This window comes from Nyctereutes procyonoides, unplaced genomic scaffold (assembly GCF_905146905.1).
Source record: "Nyctereutes procyonoides isolate TBG_1078 unplaced genomic scaffold, NYPRO_anot_genome, whole genome shotgun sequence".
NCBI lineage: Eukaryota > Metazoa > Chordata > Mammalia > Carnivora > Canidae > Nyctereutes > Nyctereutes procyonoides.
Genome location: NW_026575049.1, coordinates 25290841 through 25310971, shown reverse-complemented (window position 1 = coordinate 25310971; position 20131 = coordinate 25290841). Strand labels below are relative to the sequence as shown.

General features: G+C 38.8%; 2 protein-coding genes across 2 annotated transcripts in view; both read right to left on the bottom strand.

Moving 5' to 3' along the window:
* The window catches only part of SLC25A17 (solute carrier family 25 member 17), a 43809-nt gene extending 43221 nt beyond the window's left edge, over window positions 1-588 (bottom strand). Inside the window, exon 1 of the mRNA XM_055329337.1 lies at window positions 415-588. Within this exon, the coding sequence (XP_055185312.1) occupies window positions 415-468 (54 nt within the window). The 5' untranslated portion in view covers window positions 469-588. The remainder of the gene's footprint in view (window positions 1-414) is intronic.
* A 5293-nt stretch (window positions 589-5881) lies between these two features.
* The window catches only part of ST13 (ST13 Hsp70 interacting protein), a 31327-nt gene continuing 17077 nt past the window's right edge, over window positions 5882-20131 (bottom strand). The window contains exons 6-12 of the mRNA XM_055329292.1: window positions 15461-15545; window positions 15216-15326; window positions 12502-12604; window positions 11159-11275; window positions 8887-8935; window positions 6849-6982; window positions 5882-6293 (exon numbers count right to left, since the gene is read on the bottom strand). Coding sequence (XP_055185267.1) covers window positions 6165-6293; window positions 6849-6982; window positions 8887-8935; window positions 11159-11275; window positions 12502-12604; window positions 15216-15326; window positions 15461-15545 — 728 coding nt within the window. The 3' untranslated portion in view covers window positions 5882-6164. The remainder of the gene's footprint in view (window positions 6294-6848; window positions 6983-8886; window positions 8936-11158; window positions 11276-12501; window positions 12605-15215; window positions 15327-15460; window positions 15546-20131) is intronic.

Below are 20131 nucleotides of genomic sequence, written 5' to 3'. Positions count from 1 at the left end.
CTGCAGCAAGAATATGAAAATAGGCAATATAGGTAAGCAACACAGCTTCACACCTAGGTTCTCCTATGGCCAGTGGAACGAAGTTTGTGTGTGCGGGGGCCTTTAAGGGAAATGACTGCTCTTTAAATTTCTTCGAGACTCCCTGTGGGGGTATGTGGGATCATCGCTGTCTATCTCCCAGATATCTTCTAAGAGACCAAAAACAGTAGGTAGGGCGGAGGGTGTGCTGCGCCTCACCTCGAACTGTTTCAGCATCTTCTCTCCTGTGTCTCATTCCTCCCCGTCCCACAAGTCACGACTGCAGACACCCACCCGCCCTCTCCCTCTCATCCCCATCCCCCAGCCATCCCCCGGGACTGGCCCCACAGAAGCCCCACACCCCTCAGTGGCCCGGGCGTGAAGACCCCGCCTCACCACGGCTCCGGCCACAGCGTGGACCAGGCTTTCGTAGGACAGCACGGAGGCCATTGCAGCGACTCCCCGCAGACCTTGTAACACTTTTCCCTCAGGAGCCGCAGCGAGCGGAGAGAGGAAAGAAGCGCCAGAGCCCGGAGCGTGAGCGCCACAGGCCCCACCTCCTCAGTCCCGCCTCCTCCAGAACAACCACTTCCGGGTCTTAGCGCGCAGTGTCTCCCGGCCAGAGGGCGCAGGGGCGGAAAGAGGGGAAAGGCGGACCCAGGAAAGTCCCTTGTCTCTGATTGGTCCGCGGACGCGTGTGGGCGGGGCAGAGAAGCGCTGGCCCAATCATGCGGAGCAGCCTGACAGTCAGAAAGCCGGGGGCTGCCCCCTGGGTCTGACCCGGGTTGTCTCGCGCTCGCGGACCTGGCAGGATGTGCTTCAGCAGGGGGACGTGGAAAGGTTTAGATGGCCACCTTCCCTGCGTAAGACAGACTGGTAGCCGGCAGGATGGGGATTCAAACATTACTATTTCTTTGCGAGTTAACTCGTATTTTCTCTCGACGATATTTTTAAACTCACATTTTATCCGAAAGGAAGTGTTGATTGGACAGAGTTCAACACTTTTGAAATCTCCCGGGTGTGGTAGGAAGACAAAATGGAGCTTGAGATCAAAGCGATCCAATACAGGTGGGATTATTCTCGTGAGCAACTAGGAAAGTCACTTAACCCTTTTGGTTTTCTTTTATTTGAGAGAGAGGGCGGGCAGGAGGGGCAGAGGGAGAGTGTCTCTCAAGCGGACCCCGTGCTGAGGGCGCTACACTAGATGTCTCTCGCCTGCGTTACCCAGGCGCCCCAGTTTTCTCTTTTGTTGAGTGTTAATACAACTCCACTGCCATAAGGACGGCAAAAGCTAATTTTATGTACTTTATAATAAATGCTGAGGGGAAAAAAACTTCACAAGTTCCTAAGAACCAAACGACAAAGAACTGGAGAAACCATTTTCAACCTCTAACCTGTCATACTATGAGACACGAGGTCTCAGGACTCCACTCTGCTTGAGTGCCACTGCCACGTCTCCAGTTTCAGTACCAGCTGAGTTTACCCTTGCAGTACTGCTGGTGATAATTCAAGGAGTGCTTCCTACACGTCTGCTCTGTGCTTTACTATGTCCGTTATATTTACTCCTCAGGAGAGGGCCCTAGCAATGTTTATCTGGTCGTTTCCACAAGATTTGTACAAAAAGTTTTAATCACCACTGGTTAAGATCTTTACACTTAAACTCTTCATTTATGGTGATGCTGCAGTGACCACAAACTACGTGAAAGGTGAGTTGGGGACACAAGTAGATTTATGGGGACACCTATTTATGTGTATGGTCCTTACTCCTAGACCTCCTGTTGCAAAAATGGCCTCCAGAATACTCTCACCACTCCCTAGGATCATTACAGAAAACCGCAGGTCCGAACATCAAATGAAAATAGTTTGCTGGCACTGAAACAGAGAGGCTGGTCTGTTTTAATATTTAAGCAGAAGACACAGTTCCTAAAGATTTTGACAGAGAGAGCCAGCACACACAAGCAGAGGGAGTAACAGAGCAGCTCTCCACCTAGCAGTGAGGTGCAAGCGGGGATCCATCCCGCGATCCTGGGATCGGGACCTGAGCCAAAAGCAGACATTTAACTGACTGAGCCACTCAGGTGCCCCAGAAGACTCAGTTCTCATTGACTCATCAAACTGGAAGCTCTCTCCTGTCAAGAATATACTGGACTATGTAGCATACAATTTTTTTAATATGTTAGTAATTCAACACAATAGAATTGATCAGAATTCCCACTTGTAGGGCACAAAATCAGAGCAAATAACATATTCATGCATTCTCCTGCATCCCAGCAATCAAAATGATTTTAATCAAGATATAGCATTTTCTACTGAAAACACTACAGAACTGTTAGCAGTATGCAGCAAGAAATTAGCAGAAGTGCCTGGTACCTTAGTCTCAGGTCAGACTCTTTTTGGCTCAGGTTATGATTTAAGTCATGAGCCTGCTTAAAATCCTCTATCTGCGGGAGCCCTGGGTGGCTCAGTGGTTTAGCACCTGCCTTTGGCCTAGGGCATGACCCTGGAGTCCTGGGATCCAGTCCCACGTCTGGCTTCCTGCATGGAGCCTGCTTCTCCGCGCCCCCTCATGAATAAATAAAATCTTTAAAAAATTTCTATCTGCCCCTCTGCTCAACACCTCCCTCTTGCGAGCACTCTCGCTCTTAAAAAAAGCAATTGCATAGGTATACCACATATTGATACTATTTCTGTAATTGATTTTGACTTTCAGTTTTTGAAAGTTGAATTGTTCCCTTTGTTCTAACCATTCACTTTTACATCTAATTTAGTATTCATAATCGTAGATTTTCCTTAGGGCTTCCTGAGTTATAGGGGCAGTCTCCCCTATACAAATAGCGCATTAAAAAATTATGTATGTCCTTTTATACCTATGGCATCAAACACAAAAGTGAGTTAAACAAACCTATCCAGAACTTAATTCTAATAGATCATTCTACAGAAAACTGTGAATTTACACTCCCACCAGCACTACACAAAAGGTCTCACTGAATTACCAAGGTATTTATAACTTTCACCAATTTAACACGCCATAGTTTAAATTTACTCTATGAAAAGCTTAACAGCTATTTTAGTATTTGTTGCCTATTTACCTCAGGGTTATTTTCCTCCCCAAACTGGGCACTCTAATAGGTATGCTATATTGGTTGTAAATACTCAACTTTGAAATTACTGCACCATAATTTAAAAAAATATTTTCTTGTCCCCAGTATTGGGCCTGCCACGGTGTTCTAAGCACTTCAATTATGCTACATCTCTTACTATTAGGAGAAACCCGTTGGGCGTGCACATTCGCACAATGGTATGTGGTATTCCTTATTCAATCAACCCTCTTCAAATGTATTTTGTTTCCAATTTCTTGAAGTCACGAACAATTCTACAAGCAACAAGCTTGTACAGACTGGGCAGTAGAGCACAGAAGAGGAAGAGAAATCTGAAGAACAAGCCTAGTGAGAATACCAGCTTCCTAAATAATCAGGGGTGTTAACTTGGGCAATGTACTTAAAAGTGCTTGTTTCCTCATCTATATAATACAGGAATAAGAGCACCTGCCCTTATGGTCATTATCAGAATGCAGTCAAGGCTTTCAAACTGATTACAGTGTGCCTGGCACCGAGCAAGTACTACTTATCTGATTTAAGTGGCTACTTGGGTGCATTTTTTTTTAATTTTTTTTTTTATTTATTTATGATAGTCAGAGAGAGAGAGGCAGAGACACAGGCAGAGGGAGAAGCAGGCTCCATGCACCGGGAGCCCGACGTGGGATTCGATCCCGGGTCTCCAGGATTGCGCCCTGGGCCAAAGGCAGGCGCCAAACCGCTGCGCCACCCAGGGATCCCCTACTTGGGTGCATTAATGTTAAATATTACAAAATCTCTAAAATACAAATTGTTTCTCCCTTATCCCATTAGGCCAGTTATTTCCTAAAGTGGCATTTAAGGTGAGTGCTAAAGACCTAAAAGAAACAGAACATGTACTCAGGGGGAAAAAAAAAAGTGTGTGGGGGGGTCAGTATCCAGTTTGAAACCACACTTTATTTTTAATGTAGCTAGAAATCCAATAACTATATATTTTTAAGCAAAAAAAAAAACTCCTTTCTTTACTTTTCCTTCTTATAGCATTGTTAGCACAAGAAAAAACACTTCTTGTTTAGAAATGATACTGAGTTTCTATGAAAATGAATGTACTTCTTTGTATTTGTGGAACTTAAAAGCACAGGACACATTTCCAGAAGACCAATTTTACTTTTACCCATTTATAGTAATATTTGCAGTGTTAGAATGTACTTAATATATAATTAAGTAAATCAAATAAGGAACCCAAAAGAAACTGGTCTTGAGTTATTCACAGCACACAACAGAAAATTTGAGAACACACATTAACAAAAAAAACACTGGCAAGCTCAAATGCAAGTTTATATGCTGAGTATTTTTAAAGGGTTTAAAAAGCATGCTCAGCATACAGCCTTTTCTCACTTATATAACAGATGCATTTCTATCTGCTTGTGTACAGCAAAAGGTTAGAACCTTAATCAACTTACTTTTGATATTAGAAATGTGCTATTTCAGAAATGTATTCCTTGGAATTTTCTTCACTGCTCCTACCACTGACTCTTCAAATAGGCAAAGTACAGAGGGTCTCATCCCTTGAAACCGTTTTTAAACATGGTTAAAATGAAAGATAGGTAGAAACCCAGCAATTCCTGTACAGCGCCTGGACTTAGTCTTAATTAAATGTAGGAGTTGAATGTACAACGGAAAACTATCATTTCTTTATCCTTGGAAGAGAGGAAGGGAGAGAGAAGAGATTGGGAAAAGGTGCAGTATATTTAAGAGCTGAATAGGACGACTCATAATGCCATCAACTCCGCAGTGAAGAACCATGGATCTCATCAATTTTATAATTCATGTTGGATCAAGTTGTTTGGTTCCCTTCCGTAGATCAATGAATTCAAACCTCATACTCTCCCAAATATGAAGATGAATAATGTAAAATAAACTCCAATTGCAACAGGTATTTCCTAAGTTGAAGACTGAACACCAAAGGGAATCTCTCCTTCCAACATCTTTGGACATGGCAAGATTTCGCCTAAGTGGAAACCTAACATTTAGATATGAAATCGCTTGTGCCAAGTAAGAAACTACAGCTGTTTTGAATATCACCTTACATAATCATTATATGTATTACATATTAAACCCAGCATTACATATGCTTGCACAATTATGCTGTGAATGATAATAGTATTGATGATGCCAGTGAAAGGGGCTATCTTTAACCCAAAAAGAGTACTGGGGCGGGGATGGGAGGTGGTGAAAACAATTAAAAAGCACACAAAGAAATGGGTATTTTCTGACCAGGAAAGGTCACTCTAAACACAGAAATATAAAAAGAAAAGTATTCCCTTATTTCCTCTATGTGGAAATAATGCAAAACATTTATTTTCTGTATCAGACAAGAACACAGCTAAGTAATCCAACTCTACTGCAGCATTATAAAAATCATCCCTTCACCACAGTGTAAGATTTAAATGCATCTGCACAAGGGTGCATATCATATAAAAGGAGTAAGGTTGCTGCTGCCCTGCCAAGCACTTCCGATCCCTACCCAGGTCCTACTGCAATACTGGTGGTCCCAATGGTTTTATCCAAATAAACTGTGTTTAAAAAGTAAAACATTTAAAAAGTCAAAATACCTCAGTAACCATATTTCCAACTCAAACTTCATCTATTTAAATGTTATATTTGCCTCCTGTTAATAAACCTTTATTTCACTCAAACTGAGCAATAATAAATCTTCCACACTGAAGTAGCTTCCTTGCCCAATTAATCCAAAGGGAAAAAACTGAAATGATTAGTAAAGAAAAATGTAGGGACTAACACACTCTTTTAATGTTTTTAAATATTTTTAAGGTTTAGAAAGTGTTTAAAGTTTGTAATTCCTAGTAGGAAAACATTATCTGAATGAATACCCTAATGGCAAACCACTGTAGAATGTTTCAGTTGCATGTGGGGCAGAGGGGTAGGGATTCTCTTCACAGCACCCCAGCTTTCTTCTTGAGAAGGTCAGAGGTACACTGGTTTGTATTATTGCGACATCCATTAGGTGATCGAAGTTGCTTTTCTTTCAGCAAGGGCTTTGTCAGAAGGGCATTATGCTTGACCTCCAAATTTGGCTGACAATTTACTGATAAGATTCATAACCTTTGGGTTGCTCTGATATTTTGACATATTTGCTGGGTTCTGGGCTACATCCTGGAAGGCCACCATAACTTCTGGATCCTGCAAAGAAAGGTGGTGGGGTATTTTTTTAGTATTTAAAAAAGAGTTCTGTGGTTTAACAAGTTTATTACCCTAAATCCTACGTCTTTATTTAGACCGACAATTTCGTCATGGCCAAGTTAAATTGGGGTCTGGACAAGTCCCTCAAGTATAAATATTACTAATGTGCACTTCAAAGTCAAATGCCTAATTACATCACTTAAACTAGGATCATGAAAAAAAGCATACACAATTTTGATAAGAAGAATCACTAAACTCTACTCCTGAAACGAATACTACACTATATGTTAACTACAATTTAAATAAAAACTTGGAACATAAAAAGAAAAAAAGGACAACTGGATATAATCAAACTATCACAGAGTATTTCCTATAAATCAATTTTTAATAATTTAAGCTACTTATTCTGAAGAAAAAAAAAGCCTAATTGTGTAATTAGCTATTTGGTAACTCAGAGAAGTAAAACATGGCTAATAGAGTAACTTTTGTCTCTACATAGAATTAATGAAAGAAATGCCTATGATAAATGCCCAACTTTGTTCTTTCAAGTCTTACCTGCATGGCTGCAAGAACCTCTGGGTCACTAAGAATTTCATTGAGCCCAGGCATTCCTGCCATTCCAGGCATCCCCCCTGCCATTCCAGGCATTCCTCCAGGAAAATTACTAGGCATTCCCCCTGGAAAGCCACCTGCAAGAATAAATGAAGTAACTGCACAGACACCAACCATATTCTGAAGTAGTCTTACAGCAGGACACTACTTCCTTCTGATGAAAATCACACCCACACTCCCATGTGCATATGCAAAGAACAAGGGGCCTACTAAATACTCTAACTGGATGTAAGAAGACCTAATTTTACCTTCAAATTTTCTCTTAAAAAAATAAGGCTGTAAGTCAACTTTGTTACTTTCTGCATTTATTTTTTCCTAGTAATAAAACTGCTTTTTTAAAAAAAGAAAACTAACCTCACCTTAAAGAGAAAGCTAACAGTCCCTTGATATTACAAAATTAAAAAGTCTAATAAAATCATTTTGGTCATATTTTCTCACTCTAACATTATGTTTCAATTTAAAGATCTAATTAGTAAGACTTTGGCTGTTTTTAAACATGTTTAAGTATGTTTAAACTGTATTGCTCTAGAGAGAGCAGTCATTCTTTTAAGTACTACATGAAATGTTTGTTATAAAAAGCTGTGGATTTCTATCTCCACCCTAAACAGAATCCAAATCTTTGAAAGTGAAAATCTGCATTTTTAACAGGCACTCCTAGTGTTTCTTTTCACTGAGAACAAAGCTCTAGCAACAAAGATTTAATTTTCCCAGTGTATTTTTAGATTATAAACCCAAATTATCACCCACAGTTTTTCACTACCATAAACCTTTTATGTCCATTAGAAATATTCTGAAATCAGTTATGCGAATATACACATCCTAAAGGGAAACACACATTACCTTAATATATTCTACATATCAAGGGTGACTATATATAAGATATCATAAAGAAACACATATAATAAACTCATTTCTGCCGGCTCAATAACTTAAACATGCTTATAAATAATAAGTAAGGTAAGGGAATCTAAGAGGGCCTGAAAAGACCTTCTTAAAAAAAAAAAAAAAATTACTGGCCCAAAGCACCAGTAGTTAATCAGTCTACTTGTCAAATTTAGATAATAAAATCCATATAATAAAAAATTATATCTAGTACTACTCTATATTTTAGTGGTTGTTTTCTTCAGACAGCAAGTCACCCAACATATGGTCTTTGTTTTTAAAGTTGCTTGGCACATGACCTTTTAGAATAAAGGTAACTTTTCTAGCCTTTGACCATATAATTTAAGTTGTAGCCAGTGGCATATAGCCCATTAAGGGGTGTGTAAATGCCTCTGTAAACCTTCCTTCGGAGAAAGGAGATTATTATTATTAAACAGCTGAAGGCAATTGATTCCCCATTAGAATTACAAACTTTACAAGAATCTCTTCCGGTTCTTTAAATTTCACACTGCCTCATTCGGAAGTATTCAAAAATTGTTCTTTAGGTGCCTTTTTAACTGCTCTTCTACTTGTATCATATAGGCCGGCCTCTGCTATCACTGAAGGCTTTGGCCCCCTAATAATTTCTCATCACGTGACATTTACAAAAAAGAGCTTATATTTATTTTTACCCTAGACTCAAAATGTTTTTTATGCAGTAATTCCTAACAGGGCTTTTACCTAGTATCTCATGAATATCAATGTCTAACAGAATAAAATCCCATTATGACAATTTAGAAATACTTAAAATACATCATAATCAATTCATAGGTCTCTAAGAAAAATACAATGCTCAGACCACAATAAATGTTAGCTATTATAAAAAAGTATACTGCTCAAAGCATGAAGAAAATAACATACTGTATTTCTATTAACATTTAAGTTTTAAAGGAAAATGAAACTTTTAAGAAGCTAACATTCTAAAGGCTTTTCAATATTCCAATATTTCAATATTCCAATATTACAGTACTAAATATAATAGACATACATGAGCCCCCAAATCAAAATGTTCTCCAATTACTTACAATACTAATAGTTTTAATTTTTCTTTTAAAAATACCTGGGAAAGAGCCATACTGAGCTCCTGATTGTCGTCTGGCTTCTTCCTCCTTTAATACAAAGAAATAAAGAAATCATATAGTGTTGGTGTTGGGGAGTCTACTGTGCACGGTTACCCTAAGCCATGCAAAATCATGAAAAAATTGTCAAATCAGCAAGTCAGAGAACTTAAGAGACAAGTTTCAAAAAGCAATATGAACTAAAGAACATACAACCCTCAGTCCCCATTTTGAAATTTCCCAGCTAGGTTGTCCTTGAGCATTACTTTAGGTAATGATGTGAAGTAGTGTTTTACTTCTACTTGGGGCAGGAAAAGAGCAACACCTGGAAAGCAAATCACTGATGTCTGTCTGTCCTTATGCAAAGTAAAAATTCTTAATGTCGTTAAAACTTCAAAATAAAATGACATGGCTAGATTACATAGATTGCCAATGACTTTTGTTTCCCAAGATCGTCTTTTCCATACTTTCTCTATGTAACTTAATACAATCGGAATTTACCAATTTGTTATTTTTAGCAAAGTAAAAGAAAAAATATATTTCTGTCATAACCAGTTATAAAGTCATCAAGAATATACAAATGTGAAAGTTACTTTTGAATACAATAACTATAATCCTAATATATTAAAATGCTTTAAAAGCATTTAATATTAACTTTATTTTTTAATATTAGCTTTATTAAATCTTATTAAATTCAGAGACACGCCTGGGTGGCTCAGCAGTTAGGTGCCTGCCTGCCTTTGGCCCAGGGCATGATCCCGGAGTTTCGGGATCGAGTCCCACACTGGGGTCCCAGCATGGAACCTGCTTCTCTCTCTGGTGATGTCTCCACCTCTCTCTCTGTGTCGCTCATGAATAAATAAATAAGATCTTAAAATAAAGTATTGAATTCATTCAGTATAATTAATTATAGATTCATGTTATTTTGTTAACTATTAATATTAAATGACAAAAATTAGGATGTAAGGCTATATAATACAGTTTATGACCTTTTATTCAACAATGATGGAAATAACTACATGAAACCTGACAGCAACAAATGCAAAAAGCTAATCCAGTAAAATAAAAAAGAGGAGAAACCTTAAGAACAGCAAAAATATTGTGGATGAATTATGAATACTTTTCTTTTTTCTAAGTTTTATGATTTTATAACTAAAAATGAATAACTAGAGTCTATTTTATCTTATTTTTATTTTATTTATTCATGAGACACACAGAGAGAAAGAGAGGCAGAGAAATAGGCAGAGGGAGAAGCAGGCTCCATGCAGGGAGCCCAATGCAGGACTTGATCCCAGGACTATGGATCACACCCTGGGCCGAAGGCAAGCGCTAAACCGCTGAGCCATCCCGGGATCCCCTAGTCTATTTTATTTTATTCTATTTATTTTTTAAAGATTTTATTTATTCATGAGACAGAGACAGACAGACAGAGAGAGGCAGAGACACAGGCAGAGAGAGAAGCAGACTCCATGCAGGGAGCCTGACATGGGACTCGATCCCAGGTCTCCAGGATCACACCCTGGGCTGAAGGCAGCACTAAACCGCTGAGCCACCTAGTCTATTTTAAATAGCTATGAATCCACTATTGGAACAGGAGGAATGATAAAACTTAACAAATCAGGGCAAGCATCCACAAGAAAACAAATAATACTGACAAGTTTTAATTACCTGAGCAAAAAAAAAATTTCCTAATTTTAGGACAACACAAGAATATAAACTGGTGATATATAAACTTAGGAATTTAAGAACAGAAATATCCCTACAAATTGGAGATAGTGAAGGAAGGAAAAACTGTAAGTAGTATCATTACCCTACACAACTGCAGCCAGCATGAAATAAGAGCCAGGAATTAGAATGATGTCCTAAAACTCTATCTACTCTATTTCCCATTAATGGCTTAGCTATAGAAGCACCTGGGTGGCTCAGTGGTTGGGCGTCCTGATCCCGGGGTTCTGGGATTGAGTACCATATGTAGGGAGCCTGCTTCTCGCCTTGCCTGTGTCTCTGGCCTCTGTGTCTCTCATGAATACATAAATATAATCTTAAAAGGGGGGGGGGGGGGAATCCCTGGGTGGCTCAGCGGTTTAGTGCCTGCTTTCGGCCTGGGGCATGATTCTGGAGTCTCGGGATCAAGTCCCACGTCAAGCTCCCTGCATGGAGCCTGCTGCCTGGTTCTCCCTCTGCCAGTGTCTCTGCCTCTGTGTGTGCATGTGTCTCATGAATAAATAAAATCTTAAAAAAAAAAAAAAAAAGGTTTGGCCATAGAAACTTTACCCTCTGGGCTCTTTCATGTTCTTCCCGAGCTTTCTTAACCCTTTCTATTCTTTCTTTGATCTCTCGCTCTTCACGTTTTCGTTCATACTTCCTCCGATGTTCAGCAATTTTCTGGGCCTACGGAAAAACAAAAAGCCACAGAAAAAATGCTTTCTTTAAAAGCTGAATAAGGGCAATCCAAATTGCCAGTTTTGTAAAATAATTATTTTTCTTTGTGAAAAGTCTTAAATTCAACACACAGTTCTGAGCGATAAATTTACTTTACAGAGAAAGACCTTACATAACTCACAGTTTAACAAGTCCACTGTGAAATAAAGAGGCGGAGACTGAAGTTAGAAGTGTTATAAATTTCAAACAAGTAACTAGTGCAAGGATGTCAAGTGCAATTCTTGCCTGATACTAGCCATGGGAAGGCAGAGATTGAAATGCACACACGAGTATTGCCATAGTCTAACTACACTGAAGTTTTCTTGTCCATAAAATGAAGGTGGGCAGGCAAAGAGAAATAAGTCTTACAGAAGGCTGTAAAGATTAAGAAAAAATATATGTATCAGGCACTAGCATATAGCCTGGATCAAATATCTGGAATATATTATTTATTCAGAAAATAAAGTAAATATACGAGAGTAATATTCAATGGTTATTTCAGCTTGTTTACCATTTTCTAAGAATCTCGTGTTCTAGACGCTCTTATCATAACCTTGCTGGAGTTAGCCATGTTATGAAAAGAAAAAAGAACTCAAAGTCTCTGATTATAGGTAAGTTAAATCCAGTAAAATTTCCACTACCTTGTAACCTTTGGGAATAAATTCTTGGTAATGTAACTTCCCACAAAACTGAAGAATTTACCATGTAAATGCACTAAATTGATTTTAACAATTATCTTTAAACAGAATATCCTAGCTTTTGGAGTCACTATTATCATTTTTAAAAAAATGAAACATGCTAACTTCCATAATGTCCTCATGCTTTATTCAGTTGCTGCATACACCTATGAGAAACAAGGACAGAGCAGATGCAACCTTCGTCACACTTTAAAAATCTTCTATTTCTTTCCTTGCTGTAAACTCGATGCCCCCGCCCCCCGCTCCTATTTCTAACTTTCTGATTACAACTCTATTACAGGCTTGCAAACAAAGTAACAGAGCTTGCTGTAATGCAGCATTAAAAATAGAGGCATGATAAACTATTGAAGTTTCCTGAGTTGAGTACAAACATCAGTGATTATAGATGGAAATATCCAAATGTTTCTTTGTATATGTTTTGCAGGTAAATTACTGCCAGAAGTACTAGAACCACAGAGCATCACAATAATGACATTCTCTTTCTCTACTTGAACATACCCTGGGTTGAACTTCTTTCAGCATTGCACTAGCATCTTCATCATAATCCAGTTTACAAGCAAGGGCAAGATCATGTGCTGCTTCTTCCCAATGACCCAGAAGTCTGAAACAGATTAAATTCATTTTAGGGGCCTTTTATACATATCAACTAATGTGGTGGTGTCTTTCTTTTTTTTTTTTTTTTAAGAAGACTTTATTCATGAGAGACACACACAGAGAGAGAGGCAGAGACACAGGCAGAGGGAGAAGCAGACTCCATGCAGGGAGCCCGGTGTGGGACTCAACCACGGGACTCCAGGATCATGCCCTGAACCAAGGGCAGACACTAAACCACTGAGCCACCCAGGGATCCCCAAAACATAAAACTTTTAAAAAATTATATAGAGCTACAATTTTCAACAATTTCAACTCCTTAAAAACAGGATTAACATAATATACACTTAGCATGCTATAAGGCAGAAAACAATACATGTGTGCACATTTTATTAAAAGAAAAACGATAAATCAGAAACTGAAGGCTGGTGGAATAAGGTAAGAATGGACTAGAGGGGACCACAATGGAAATGAGACTTCCCTGGTATACCTGTCAACTCAGTTTTGACTCCTTAAATATGCAAATATTTTATATATGTGAAGAAAATTAACCAGAAAAGACTGGAATAAAAAAAGGTTGTTTACCACACAGAGCTTAAACCATACAGGAAAAAAAGGAACATGCACATACATGCATTTATTTATGGTGTATGTATGTATGTATGTATGTATGTATGTATGTATTTAGTGTGTGTGCAGGTAGGAGAACAGTGGGAAGGGAAGAGGGAGAAGAAGAATCTGAAGCAGATGCTCTCCCACGACGCGAAGATCACGACTGAACCGAAATCACCCAAGCTCTCCAAAAGTCAGGTAATTTTTAAAACAGTATTTTTGGGACGCCTGCGTGGCTCAGCACTTGAGCATCTGCCTTCAGCTCAGGTCGTGATCCCAGGGTCCTGGGATAGAGTCCCGCATCTGGCTCCCTGTCAGGAGCCTGCTTCTCTTGTGAAAAAATAAATTTAAAATCTTAAAAAACAGCAACAATATTTTGACTGTGTATCTTAAGTGGAATATACTCTAAGGATAAAAGCTGCAACATACAAAACACAACATACAAAACTTTACTTAGAATATTATTTTAAAATAGGATTATAAAACAATCTTATGTTATCATACAGTAACACAAGTAAATATATTATGAGTAAAGATTTTGAGTCTAGAATAGTGTTAAAAAATGCAAAATAGCAGCACCCTGGGCGGCTCAGTGGTTTAGCACCACCTTCAGCCCAGGGCATGATTCTGGAGACAGAGGATCAAGTCGCACGTCGAGCTCTCTATATGGAGCCTGCTTCTCACTCTGCCTGTGTCTCTGACTCTCTGTGTTTCCCATGAGTAAATAAATAAAATCTTAAAAAAAAAAAAAGCAAAATAAAAGGAAAAATATTTAATATTGAATTTTAATTGGAAAACCCCAAATTTCCACTTTTTCCCTTAAAATCATTATTTAAAAGATGTTTTTTTCTAGGGCATCTGGGTGGCTCAGTTGGGGAAGTGTCTGCTTTTGGCTCAGGTCCTGATCCCAAAATCTTGATATTGGGCCAGAGTCCAGTTCCCTGCCCAGTAGGGAGTCTGCTTTTCCCTCTCCCTCTGCTCATGCCCATTAGCACGCTCTCTCGCAAATAAATAAAATCTTTAAAAAAATAAAAATGTGTTTTTTCTAACTCGGTTCACTGTAATGACATAAGAAATAGTATCCCGGAGGAACAAACACACCTAGGGCTAAACTTTATTTTCTATAAATATAATCCTCAGAAAATGAACCTGGTTTCTTTGAGAAATGGTTAATTCTGAGTCTGGGAGAAGCAAAACACAAGATGAGCTCATCTACCTTGTACTGGAAGGCAAAGAAATAAAAAAATTAAAGGAAAGAAGGAAAGGGGGGCAGACAAAGAAAATGCAAAGATAACCACAGTCTCTGGATGATCAACAGCAATGCTTAAGCTTTCTGACACCCAGAGCATTAATACATCTTATTCTAACCTTTTTCCTCTACCTTTGACATGCGTCTTCATAATCATTAGAGCTCCTTTTTTGAGTAACCTAATACAGCTGTCCCAAGCATATCCATCTCATTTCCATCCACACTTGAAGGGCAGTTCCTTTCCAATCCATGTAACGTGTAAATGTCACTGGAAATCTCATCCTCAAGCCACCAATACTCACTTGTATAACATTTTCATTTCCAGGAATAATGTCTAATCTAGGATAAATTCACCTCTTTATTGTCTTCTTTTCCTGTGTTTTCAGGTGATCTACCTAACAGCAACTAAAATAGTTTAAGACTAAGGAATTTCTTCTTCTAGAACATATTATTTAATGTTAGGTTACACAAAGCAAATCTAAAAATAAGAGAAAATCTGAAGGTCATGCTCTTTCTTAGAAGTAATTTTTGATCCTTACCTTAAATTTGGCTATAACAGTCAAAAGCTATTAAACAGTAGTTTTCTTTGAAGAAATAAAAACAATTTTTACTTTGTTTTTTATTCACTCTCAATTCTTCATATTGAGCACATCTCGCTTTGAAATTAAATCCTTAGGCAATTTCACTTTTTTCCAAAGCATATTAAAAAATGAAATTTAAATTTTAGAAGTTCTCAAAATAATGAAATTCCATTGTTTACCTGTGTGCTTTCCCTCGCCACTTGTAAGGCTGCGCTGAATCAGGATTTATTTCGATAGCTCTGTCACAGTCTCGAATGGCAGCATTTGGCTTCTGTAATTTGATGAAGACACTAAAAAATAAGTGTGATATTAAAAAGTATTCATTTCAAACAATAACGCCTTTGGGAACTCCACAAGAATATTCTATTTAAATAAATGAGCAAAAACTCTTCACTAGAGGGATTTTTTTGTTTATAGTTCTCACCTGGCTCTCTTGGCATACAAAATGGCTAAGCGAGGATTTAGTTTGATGGCATCTGTGAACAAGTCAATGGCTTTCTGTAGTTCACCTACAGTAAAACAAGTTGAGGAAAAAAAAATTAAGAAAAATTACTGATCCCTTAATCTTTCACATTCTTCAAAACAAACCTATGGGGCACGTGGGTGGCTCAGTGGTTGAGTGTCTGCCTTTGGCTCAGGGCGTGATCCTGGAGTCCTGGGATCGAGTCCCACATCAGGCTCCCCGCAAGGATCCTGCTTATCCCTCTGCCTATGTATGTCTCTGCCTCTCTGTCTCTCATGAATAAATGTAAAAATTTTTTAAAAAACAAAAAAACCAACCACTAATTTCTAAGTTAACATACAAAAACGGCACGGCTCCTCAGGGATGCCTGGTTGGCTCAGTTAAACATCCAGCTCTTGATTTCAAATCAGGCCATGCATCTGGCTCCCCACTCAGCATGGAATTTGGGATTCTCTCTCCTTCTACCCCTCCCTATACACACCCTCCAAATAAAGACAATCTTAAAAAATAACAATAAAACCAAAAATGGCTCTTCAAAGCAAGCCTTACCATACGTATATGGTAAATCACTCAAAACAGAGACTTTTTTTTTTTTAAGATTTTGTTTGAGAGAGACAGAGCATGCAAGCTAGTGTGAGCTCAGGGGAGGGGATGAAGTAGATCCCAGGACCCTGGGACCCTTAGCTGAAGGTAGATACCTAACTGATAGAGCTACCCAGATGCCCATACAGATAATTTTTGAATATATAACCCCATAATAGTAGAATACTGCATTCTTAGTAGGACTTATGACCTTGTTTTTAAAAGAAAAAATAAAAGGATAAAATTATTTTTTTTTAAGATTTATTTTTATTTATTCACAAGAGGCACACACACACACACACACACACACACACACACACACAGAGGCAGAGACACAGGCAGAGGGAGAAGCAGGCTCCATGCAGGGAGCCCAACATAGGACTTGATCCCAGGACTCCAGGATCACGCCCTGGGCTGAAGGCGGTGCTAAACCGCTGAAGCACCTGGGCTGCCCGAAAGGATAAAATTAAACCCATAAAGGAAGAAGTACTCATACTAAATTTACAGGGCTGGTTAAAAAAATAATAATAATACAATTTGAATTCACAGGGATGATCTAAAAATTTAAGAAACCTAGAATTCATGAAAAACACATAATCCACATTTTAAATTCATTTATTGTATCTTATTCTCACAGTTAGCTGCTTCATGTATTTTTGCCTTCAGTGAAGTCATTCAACAAATAAAACATACGAGTAGAATAGTTCTTTGCATGAAGTCTAACTTGACATAGGAAACACGGGGAGACAAAACAAACACAGAATTTTTAAATAAATGTCACAATTCACTTTGGAAAATACATTTACCCAGCTAGTCCATCTGTAAAGGACCTTAACAGAACTCATAAAACAGAGAAGAATGCTGAGGCTTATTAGGTACTACTACAGATGCCTATTACACTTGGATGCCTAATAAGCAATTCACACCTACCATGTTCAAAACTGAACTCTTAATTCCAACTCCATCTCTAAAATCTATTTCTCATTCTTTTATGATCAACTAAATAAATAGCTCCTCCACTGAATCTAGTTTAGAGATCAGCAAACTTTCTGGAAAGGGCCACATAAGAATTATTTTAGGCTTTGCAGACCATAACAATCCTAACTATTCAACTCTACTGCTGAGTGGGGAAGCAGCCATACACAACACAAACAATGGGTATAGCTATTTTGTTACATTTTTACAAAAAGAGGAAGATATAGTTTGGCTAATTCCTGATCTACCTCAAAGCCCAAATCTTGGGAGTTATTTTCAATGCCCCAATCTAAAACCTAAATCCTTTTATCTTTACTTTCAAAATATACCTAGAATCTAAACACTCCTGGGTGGCTCAGTTGTTTAAGCATCTGACTCCTGAGTTCAGCTCAAGTCATGATCTTAGGGTTGTGAGGTTTGAGCCCCATGGTGCGTCTGGCCCGCACTCAGCAGTCTTTTTGAGGTTCTCTCCCTCTAACTCCTGTCCCTTGTGCCCCTCTCCTGAAATACATTAAAAAAAAAAAAAAAATCTAACCATGCCTAACACCTTACCACCCTAGTCCTGAGGTTTCTGCACTGCAACCAAAGGGCCACAGGAGAGTTAGCACTGCATGAACTACTCATTTGATATAGTTCACAGTTTAAATACTGCACTACTACATTCGTTTTGATGGTATCCTTGAAAAATTGTTTTTACTTATTGTTATGATGGGAAAAATAAAAGCAAGAACTGTAGAAAAACAGATGTGGAACAGGAAATAAAGGTGGCAGTGTCCAATATGATGCCAAGATTTGAGAAGCTCTTTAGTACCCAACACATATATGTCTTATTAGAAAATATATATGGTTAAGGATAAGATTAAATACATATTTTTCAATTTGTGTATATTATCTTCCAATAACTAACTTGTTATAACACAGACACTAAATTGTTTGGACCTAACTAAATTATCAATGAAAGTCTTATGCTTTTCTTTTGGCTTAAAAGATCTGTTAAAAAGTCAAGACAGGGTAGGCCCGGGTGGCTCAGTGGTTTAGTGCCACCTTCAGTCCAGGGTGTGATCCTGGAGACCCGGGATTGAGTCCCAAGTCAGGCTCCTTGCATGGAGCCTGCTTCTCCCTCTGCCTGTGTCTGTGCCCCTCTCTCGCTGTGTCTCTCATGAATAAATAAATAAAATCTTAAAAAAAAAAAAAAAAGTCAAGACAGTAAAAGCATTATGAACAGAGAAGTCTGGGAACTTTTGCCTTAATATCCAGGTTATCATCATTAACCACGTGGACTCAATTTCTTGCATTCTCTCTGTGGGATTGTGAAAATTCACCTTCACAGTTTCCTAGGGGGGAGCCTAACTGATTGAGAACCCCATCTTCTGTGCTCAAGGCTACACTTCATAAGCTGCTTCCAGCTAATGACAAGAACAGCAAGAATACTAAAACTGGTCCATTATTATGAGATGTGTTAACTCCTCTAGTGGGCAGCTTTGGCTTGCCCTAACTTTTTTAGAAACATACCAACAACCTAAGACTTCTATACAACCTTCCTTCCATCTCTCCTACACGGGGGTAAACACCTACATGACTGTCTAACTGACTTCCAGACTCCTCCAGCTCTCCCTGCTCCCCTCTCAGTTATTTTCTTAGTATTATCTCTGGCCCATCAATTCATGTTTTACCTTGTTCTTCTGTAATGAACATAACCCTTATTTGCCCTTAGAAGCTGATCTACAAAAAAAAAAAAAAAAAAAAAAAGAAGAAGCTGATCTACATAAAATGGCAAGAATAATCCTTTTCAAAAGTAAATTCATCGGGGATCCCTGGGTGGCACAGCGGTTTGGCGCCTGCCTTTGGCCCAGGGCGCGATCCTGGAGACCCGGGATCGAATCCCACGTCGGGCTCCTGGTGCATGGAGCCTGCTTCTCCCTCTGCCTGTGTCTCTGCCTCTCTCTCTCTCTCTCTCTCTGTGTGACTATCATAAATAAATAAAAATTAAAAGAAAAAAAAGTAAATTCATCTCAGGAAGAAGTTCTCCTACTCAAGAACAACCTCCCCTCCCCCCAAAAACACCTCAATGGCCTCCTTCATACTTAAGGATAAAATTTTAAGTCTTTAGTATGATATACAAAGCTTTTTAGTGATCTATCCTCTTCACTACCTTCCCACCACCTATCTCCCACTCCAATGTGCTTCCATGACCTCAACTCTACCATTCTTACCCCCTTATACACCCCACACTCCAGGCAAGCCCTTTCTGCTGTTACACGATTATGTAATAACCCCTTATGCTCTCCCAATTAGCCTTTGTACTCTTTCTTCCCTCTGCCTCAAAGGCTCTCCCTCACATGGCTTGCTCACTTCCACTTCATCCTGTTTTTCTGATCACCCTTTACAAAATATAGCCTCCACTACTGACTATTCTTTTACTCAGCTCTATTTTATTTCATTGCACTTATTACCACCTAACATTAAATTATAAATTTGCCTTTCTTCCCCAGTAATAATATATGAGACGTCCATGAGATAAAGAACTTGGTCTGTTTTTGTCACTGTATATCCAGCATCTAAAACACTGCCTAGGGGTGCCTGGGGGAAGGGGGGAAGGCTCCATCAGTTAAGTGTCTGCCTCGTTAAGTGTCTGCCTCTGGCTCAGGTCATGATCCCAGGGGCCCTGAGCATTAGGCTCCCTGCTCAGTGGGGAGTCAGCTTTCTCCCTCACCCTCTGCCTCTTCCCCCACTCCTGCATGCACATACTGTCTCTCCAATAAATAAAAAATTTTTTAAATTTTTTAAAAATAAAACATTGCCTAAAACATGTAAGTTTTTTTTTTTTTAATTTATTTATTCATGAGAGAGATAGAGAAAGAGGCAGAGACGCAGGCTGATGGTGAAGCAGGCTCCACACAGGGAGCCCGACGTGGGACTCGATCCTGGGTCTCCAGGGCTGAAAAGAGGTGCTAAACCACTGAGCCACCTGGGCTGCCCTAGAACATGTAAGTCTTAAAAATATATACTACACTGAAAAAGCATAATGTTGCTACTAACATGACAGCTAGAAAGACTTACTAAGGTCTTGAATTA